The 8,761-nt window shown below is 31.7% G+C and overlaps 1 protein-coding gene across 3 annotated transcripts; it reads right to left on the bottom strand.

Moving 5' to 3' along the window:
* Window positions 1–1,348: 1,348 nt before the first annotated feature.
* Window positions 1,349–7,682, bottom strand: LOC145788637 (BEL1-like homeodomain protein 1). Of its 3 annotated transcripts, none has more exons than XM_028197763.2 (5): window positions 7,569–7,682; window positions 6,170–7,167; window positions 3,599–3,972; window positions 3,404–3,464; window positions 1,349–2,565 (listed from the first exon to the last, which is right to left on the bottom strand). In XM_028197763.2, the coding sequence occupies exons 2-5, from the start codon at window positions 7,034–7,036 to the stop codon at window positions 1,789–1,791; spliced, it is 2,079 nt and encodes a 692-aa protein (XP_028053564.2). In that variant the 5' UTR covers window positions 7,037–7,167; window positions 7,569–7,682; the 3' UTR covers window positions 1,349–1,788. The 3 variants fall into 3 exon arrangements, with proteins under 3 accessions (XP_028053564.2, XP_082762917.1, XP_082762918.1); XM_082906791.1 differs by having other exon boundaries at window positions 7,461–7,624; XM_082906792.1 differs by lacking the exon at window positions 7,569–7,682 and having other exon boundaries at window positions 6,170–7,438.
* Between the last annotated feature and the right edge of the window lie 1,079 nt (window positions 7,683–8,761).

The following is an 8,761-nucleotide window of genomic DNA, read 5'->3' as shown; positions in this document are numbered from 1 at the left end:
TCAAATGAATTGAATAGTCTTGGATTAGGATGTAATAGAATGAAGGGTGATTAGGGCCCTAATTGTGTATTAAAACATGATCTAATTAGGTTTAGACTTAAGCAAAACTAAATTGGTTGGCTAGTACAAAACCTATATGATGAATTTTGGTACCTAGCTCAATGTTCTTCTAATTAAGCAAACTTGTTTCCCAAAGTACCTATATATATATACATATATATATATATATATTTGCATAGAGTGGCCAGCCCATGTGGGTTGATTTTGTGTGGATTTTCTTTTTATTTTGTATGTACAAATTTCATATATATTGTAGGTATTTGTGTACAAAAAGATTTAATAAATAAAAGGTACAAATATATATATATATATATATATATATATATATATATATATATATATATATATATATATATATATGTGTGTGTGTTTGTGTGTATGTGTGTGTTTGTTTGTGTGTGTAAAGGTACTTGATTTGGGGTTAATGTGCAATTAAAATAAAATGTAAGGGTTTGGGCTTAATTAGAATTTTTATTTAAGTGTAGAATTTAATTAAATTAGAGTTAGAGAAAGCAATTTGGTTTAAGTTTCTTTGTTTTCTAATTAAAAGACGATTAACTGAACGAACTTAATGAGAATTGAAAATCTAGGATTTTGAGTGATTATTTTATAATTAGGGGGTTAATTAATTATTATTAAGGTATTAAAAATGATTTCTAAGTTATTGGGATCGATTAGGATTCGCATGGTTCCGATTGAAATGTGTTATCGATTCTAAGGTTAAAATTGTAAGTAAACGAGGAATCGAGAGTTTTCATTCAAATAAACCAAAGGTAAGGGCCTTAAAATAATTTACAAAAGTCAAAAGTCTCATAGATTTGCATGCACATTTTATCGAAAGTATCAAGGGTAAATTATGTATATGGTCCATGTAATTTACACGAAATGTCAATTTGATCCCTATTATTTCAATTTGTTCGATTTTGTCCCTTAATTTAACGGATAGTGTCATTTTAGTCCAATAAATAATAGTTGTTAAGTTTAGTGGACGGAAAGTCAAACTATGTGTCAATTTGGTCCCTATAATTTACACATTTAACGGATTGTGTCATTTTAATTTAATAAATAACAGTTGTTAAGTTTTGTGGATGAAAAATCAAACTATGTGTACCAAATTGACATATATTTTGACGGAAAGTAAACTACAGAGACCAAATTGACACATAATTTGACTTTTCATCTACCAAACTTAACAACCATTATTTATTGTACTAAAATGACACAATCCGTTAAATTAAGAGGCAAATCAAACAAATTGAATTAATAGAGGCTAAATTAACACATCGTGTAAACTAAAGGGACTATTTATATAATATACCGAGTATCAAACATTCTATACCAAATGTTCCAATATAATATATACAATCTCCAACCTTACACACTCAACCTTAAGCTATATATCAGTAATGATAAAACATAAGTTGTCCCCTAATGTATATATAATAATCCTCTCTTCTATCTTTACACTAAGCATGAATTTTCTCTATTCCACCAAGGGGAACAAAAACAAGGCTAGAAAGCACAGTTTTAAATATCATATCGGTTAATACGTACCGAAATTTTAAACTTCTCATACCGATATTTATTAATATATCAATCAATATATGACCGCATCACTGTCCTTTCCCTTAGCCATGGACTTCATCACTTCAATCTTTTTGATGATCTCTTAGAGCCACATCACACTTGCACTAAAAGAAAGCTTGAAGTGGATGTTTCTTAAATTCTTTATGCCACAAAATCACGCAACAACTGAGCAGCAAAGCTCTTCCTATTTTGAATGTCGACATTCTCAAATCCAATGTCGGAATGGGAAGGTTGTGAGGTGTTCATATTCATACCATTGTAATGAGTCTCAACACTTCCCAAATTGAGTCTACTTCCCAACTGGATGTTGTGGTTGGATATGTAGTTTTGCTGAGCATTGGACAGAGACATGTTTTCGCAGTGGGGAAGGCCAAGAGTGAGTGAAACACTGTTTCCATGGTACCTTGTGGTGGCCAATTGCTCATGATCAACAAATCTTCCAATATCCCCAATTGGGTATGAACCAAATCCACTACCATGACTATTACTAGTTATACTAGTGCCAATTGTCTCACTATTTTTCATGTCCATGTCCATTGAAAGTATACTACTTGGTGAACTCAACATGTCTGAACTTCTCGGCTTCTTTGGACTTCTTTGAAAATTGGTGAAGCCGCCTTGAAGCGATCGTTCAAGCGGTGATGTTGAAGCTGCCGAGTTTGAGATTTCAGTGGGAGAAGAAGTGTGGTTGATTGCTGTCTCTTGCTTGGATTGTAGACTACTATTAGTTTGATCCATTTGGAAAGTAGTGTTCTCTTGTGGAGTAGTGAATTTTGATCCTGAGTCCTTGTTAGGTTCTTTTTGGTTCAAGTTGTTCTCAGAACCATTTGGGTCTTGATCCTTCATTTCCTCCAAGTACATATCTTCAACCATTGGCTTCCATAGCCGGACTCGAGCATTTATGAACCAATTAGACACCTGCATTTCATACAAAAATCCTTTAATTACTTTGGTTCGGAATTAAGATCTATATTTCATGATCAATAAGCTAAATCAATACTTTATATTACGCTACATCAATGCTTTAATAATACTTTAAGTTTAAAAATGATTAGAAATACCATATATTAATCCAATTTTTTTAATTTAAATTTCCTACCAATAGAAACAAAGTTTGCATCTGGTGGTAAAAAATAAAAATAAAAACTAAAACTAAAACTAAAACTAAAATTAAAGTCTCTCTACTACATCATCATTATGTGGACCAGATAGTTGAACCTGACCCATTATGCTTGTCATGAGTCTGTCTTCAATAATTTACGCCTTCCATTTCTTTAGGTTCCTATGAGTAAATCATTTATGAAAAAATCATATTAATTCAATAAATGTAGTCATATGAGTTTATCATATTTATTTTTATAATAGTTGATGACCTATATAATTTTAAAAATAGAGGATCTATATTTTATCTGATTCAAATTTATCAAATTTATATGATTTTCTATTCAGAAATTTAAAAAAAGAACAAAGTGGATTATCGAAACAAGACTCGTGGCAGGCCTAGTGACCCAAATTGGACTGTTCAGTTGATTAATTTGGACCGGAGAGAATCTAGAATCCTAAAAATAGTTAATATAAAGTATTTTCTCCAAAAATAAATAAATAATAATAATAATTCAGTTAGAAGAACTAATCATTTTATGTTTCTAAATCTCTCTATACAATGTTTCAAAATGCTTATAACCATAAAAGAATCTCAAAAAACATAATTCAATAATTTTATAAAAAATCTTGCCAAGTAAAATCTAATTGATACCTGGCCCCTAGTAAGCCCTGTTTGTTTCGCAAGCATGTGCTTATCTGAGTCTTTAGGATACCTGCGTAGCAAAGTAGTCAATTGTTATCTGAAGTCAAAGCTTGTGTTTATTGAAGTCAAAAACATCAACAAACTCTCTTTTTTTTTCTTTTTTTTTTTTTGTTAAAAAAAAAAAAAAAAAAAAACCACTCTTACGGGTGAAGGAAGTGCTCAAAGAGCCAAGCACGAAGAACAGAAACAGCTCTCTCAGGCAAACCTCTCTGGGGTCTCCAAGCATTGTGTTGTTGGACCATTCCCAACTGTTGTAGAGCCCGTTGTTGTCGAAGCTGATGATCCACAAACTTGAGTCTCGAACCTGTAGCCTCACTAGTCTTCTCATCTTCACCAAGGCTCTTGCATGCGGCTTTGATTTGGGTGGTAATGGCATCTTTCAGATACCTGAATTGCTTTGAGATTGTTTGCAAAGCGAGGGCGGTGTACGATTTCGCTGACCCAGTTCCTGCTGCCTGCCCAAATGATGAAACTACAATCTGCATTTGGTGATGGTACTGTCTGTATCTTTGCTCCACCTTCAATGGTTACAAGAAATATACAAAAACCAGTTTTTCTAATTAGTTAGTAAGTAAGCATGTTCTCATATTTCAAGTAAAACCAATCAAACCAGGTGATCCCAATATAAGGTGGGCTATATAATTTGTTTTTTTGGACAAATTACATTGAAAGAAAAAATACATCAAGTTTCACAAGTTTAGTATTATTATGTTCATCATCCTTTATTAAGATTGGAATAACTAGAACTAATACAAATGATATGTAACAAGATAGATGAATAAGGGTTACGTTTTAGTATTAAATAGATAATACCATAATTTTTCTATATACAAGTTTAACGAATTATTGATATAAAAAAAAAAAAAATGAGTAAAGTGTTATATAAATTAAAATCTTAAAAGAATTCAATGTAATTTTTTAAAACTTATGAAACTTAATGTATTTTTTTTCAAATTTTAAGGAAGGTTAATGAAATTTACCCAAAATAGTTACCTTTTCAATTAAATTAAATAAATTATTATTATTTTTTATGATAAGAGTCAATGCCAGTTTAGGTTTTCTTTTCTCTAATATTTTTGTTTATGACAATAATATCGTTCTTTTTTATTGCGGCATCCATAAATTTTTATTGTATTTAACCAAGCCATCTTAATATGTTTTCGCTAAAGTTATCTTCAATTAATGTTATTCTTACTATTTTACAAATATATTCAATTTTAATTAATCACACATCACTTTCATCAAATATCTTTATTCCAGCAACACTTATTTTATGAACATTGTTATTTCATAGTTACCTAACTTTTTGTCTTATAAAGCATTTTTTGGCACTATATAGTTCTAAAAAAAAAAAAGCTGTTAATTTTATTGATATTCATCAATTACATGATATTCCAGAAGTATTACACCGCTTGATTCAACCTACCTTGACTCTATGGATTAGATCATGTCATGTCTAATCCCTCCTCATCCTTATTAATAATTAAACCTGAACAACTAAAAATTTCACTCTATTTTATATCTTGATTTTCAATTTTCACCTCTCCATTTTTATATTTCTATATTGTTACTAAAATTTCATATATTTTTAGTTTAAGTTCTACAATTTTTAAACTATTTTCACCCGAGTGTTTCTCTCTAAATTTTTATTTTAGTATTAATTCATTTCTTAATTTCACCCATTATAATAATATCATCTAAAATAGCATACACTATGTGATATTATCATGGATGTGTTTAGTTAATTTATACATAACTAAAACAGATAGTAATGACTAAAAAATTGTTGTTAATACAACAATTTTATAATAATTGAAAATTCACTAATTTCCATTATGATCCAATTGTAATTACAACTATTTTACAGTTAATCATCACACATTTTCTTTTATTTAAAACCATAAAAACAAGCTTTGAGCCCACCAAGCCCACCATGCCAGTAAAATGAGTTTGCCTAGAGTAATTATTCAGTACTGCGCAGTACCACGTTGAGTTTTTAAATAATAAGGTATTAAAAAATAAAAATGCTATTAGACAATGAAAATTTACTTCAAATCTTACATTAAAAAGGGTATTGTGTTGCCGTAAAATTAGTATGATATGATTGACACCACAATAAATGTAAATTATTAAATTTTTTTAAATTTAAATAGCATCAAGTAATATTTCATGACTTAAATCATTTTGTAAATTATTCCCATTTTCTAGCTGCAATTTTTTTTTTTTTTTTTATAGAAGCTGGCATTGTCTAGGTTGGACCTACACGTTTTGACCCAAGCAAGAGGCTCAGGCCCAATCTTTGTCCCTTTTCTAAACATCAAATTTACCCAATTTCCTTCTTCGATTCGAACCTGTATGATAACATAGTTGGAAATATCAGCCAATATTTATTGATATTTGAGATGATAATTGATATATCAATTGATACTGTTGAATATAAATTGCTATTTAACAATATCATCGATACCTGATATCACTATTTAAAACAATGATCAATAACAATCATACTCCTCACTTAGTTTTGGCAGTAAGTTTCTCTCTGCGATCCAAAAAAAAAAAAAAAAAAAAAAAATTCAAAAATGAGCCAATTTGAACCTTCACATACTCTAACCAATGGATTTTCATATGAGGATCAAAACCCATCTCAAATCGAAATTAAATCCAATTCTAGTGATCAAATTTGAGTTAATAAAGAAAGCAAATAAATTAAGTTACCTCATCAAGCATATTAACAAGCTTTGCCTTCTTCATCTGAGCCTCTTGTCTCTGCGCCGCCGTGAGCTCAGCCCCACCCTTAGAACTTGCTTCCCCACCACCACCACTTGAACCGCCGTGTCCCTCACTCTCCGTCATTGATTCTCTACTCATCTTCGCCTTCTCTTTTGTCCCCTCACTGTCGTCGATCTTAATCGCCTTCCCAACATTAACAACTTCATCAAGAAGTTGCTGTGCAACAGTCAAGTACTTGGAACCCAAAATCACACCGGAGATTCCATTCGACACCGAAGAATACGAACCGCCTGATCCCTGCCCTTCGCAGCCACCGCTTGCAGGAGCCTGACCCGAAATGTCATGTTCTCCGGCAAGTGACCGGTAAGTCGGCTGTTGGGACGAAAGGGACAAGGACAAACCTTGTTGGGTAGTAGTGGGTGGGACCACCGGCCTTCGAAAGCCCAATTGTGATGCGAAATCAACCAGGCCGCCACCAGAACCACTCGTTGCCATTGCTGTTTGATCGGCCATGCCCCAGGAATTGTATTGGAAACGAGGGAGCATACCATGGAGGTTCGGGATTTCATGTGTCAATGAACGGTTTGGATCATCAGAATAAGCAGATCTAACGGTTGGAAGGGGAATACCGACTAAGTGGTGGTTTTGGGGTGGTGGCGCGTGTGAGTTAAGCGCGTTTTTGGTGGGAGAATTGAAGAGGAGGAGATTGGACGGTGGTTGATGTGGCTGTAGTTGTTGCTGTTGATGTGTGTCAGAGTTGTCAGAGTATCCCACGTAGTTAGGGTTCATCAAATAAAGTGTCTGCAGACCATCAGCTTGGATTTCCGAGCTCCCATGAAAGTACGTCGCCATAAATTTGAGAACCAAACCGAACTACTAAATTATTTCGCTTGTAATCAATATCACATATTTAATCTAATTATGCAAATTACTCTCCCTCTTCATTCTTGATTTAGCCATCACACTTTTCATGTTCAAAATTCCTGAAAGAATGAAAGAAAGAAGAACGTGGTGATGAAACCATGAAATACCCTAAGGATTGCAAACATTTTCAACACTAACCCATGAACTAAAAATTTAAAATTCCGATCCAAACCGTAGCTTCAGGTGAATTGAAGTTGGGTTTGGAAGAAGATGAAGAAGATATGCAACATGTGAGCAAGCTCTTCATATATAGTTTTTTTTTATATTTTTAATACCAATATTATTAAATTTATATGCATATAGATAAGGAAAAGAGAGAAGGATTTGTGTACTAGTTGATAATTTTACTTACAGTGACAGGAAACCATCAAAGATCAAAATAGAAAACAAAAATAAAATGAGACAGAGAGCATCAATGATGTTGCAGAGAGAGAGAGAGAGAGAGAGAGGGGTTGAGTACCATCCAATAATGGCTAAAATACACGAGGGGAGGGGGATACATATAAAAGGCCACTCACATGTCTATCTAACTGTTTATATAATATATATATATATATATATTTATTTATCTTGGTGTGTAGCTTAGGTTTGGGAAGTTGCTCTCTTGTCAGACTCAGGTCTTGGTTGAGGACATCACATTTTAGTTTAAAAATTAAAAAATTAATTTTTTTTTATAAATTATATAAAGTAAAATTAAATATTTTATTTTATTTTTTTATTTTTTACATATTTTTTTGTAAAAAATTAAAAAATTATCTTAAATATATTAATTTTTTTACATCATATTTTAGTTAAAAAATCAAAATGTTATTAAAATCTCAAACGAGGTCTCAATTTCTACAAGTCTCCAAGTGAAATGAAAAGGGAAATAAAATAGCCTATTAAAAGATAAAATTAAATTAAAATAATTGGTAAAATAAAATGTTACATTTAATTCATAATTATTAAATTTTTTTATAATCATTAAATCAATTATAAAAAATAAATAAATACAAAAAAAAAAAATCAACTTTTTAAATATAACTATTTTACCCAACTTGAAATAGTTAAAAAGTGAAATAGCTATCTTTTCAGCGGAAGAGAGGTGGTGTTTCACGCTTTAAACAGTGTGTTGGATTTTGGGTTTGGACCCAACTAGGCTGCGGATGTGACGACCCAGTTAAGAGTATCCATATTAAAACGGTCTTTCTATTGGGAAACCTTGAACTTTTTAGCAATGACAATTTTAAATAATGGCATCAGACTATGTTTTTGTTTTGTTTTATTTTTTTTTTTTTTTGATTGATAAAAAATATAAACATTATTGATGACGTTAAAATGTACAAGATGCATACACAAAAATATCAAAACATCAATAAAGATGGGAGGGTGCACAAAGCATCACAATGAATTAGATTATCTCAACTAGCTTGGTACCAAAAAACTCATCTTATCATATGCTAAGCACCCCCAAAAGAAAGCAACAACCAAGGAGCACAAGCAGATCAGCAATAGCAAGCTCCAACAAAATGCCACCAATCTAGAAGCACAAGATCAGCAATTCCTCAATCCCTTTTGTAGTCCAGATATACACAGAAACATATAACAGATCACTCAACAAAGAGACAGAATAACAAAGAGACATAGCAGCACAGAACATACCAACAATGCAGT

The sequence above is a fragment of the Camellia sinensis genome, chromosome 14 (genome assembly GCF_055761805.1).
Source record: "Camellia sinensis isolate YWXY chromosome 14, ASM5576180v1, whole genome shotgun sequence".
NCBI lineage: Eukaryota > Viridiplantae > Streptophyta > Magnoliopsida > Ericales > Theaceae > Camellia > Camellia sinensis.
Note: the sequence above shows the minus strand (reverse complement) of the source record. Positions and strands in the feature narration are given on the sequence as shown.

What these genes read in the sequence shown, in the direction of transcription:
- LOC145788637 (XM_028197763.2), bottom strand. Translation starts at nt 7,036, where the DNA reads ATGGCGACGTACTTTCATGGGAGCTCGGAAATCCAAGCTGATGGTCTG. An exon ending in TTGTTAATATGCTTGATGAG is followed by an intron (nt 3,973 to 6,169) that starts GTAACTTAATTT and finishes TAACCATTGAAG; the next exon opens with GTGGAGCAAAGATACAGACA. An exon ending in CAGGGCTTACTAGGGGCCAG is followed by an intron (nt 2,566 to 3,403) that starts GTATCAATTAGA and finishes TATGAAATGCAG; the next exon opens with GTGTCTAATTGGTTCATAAA.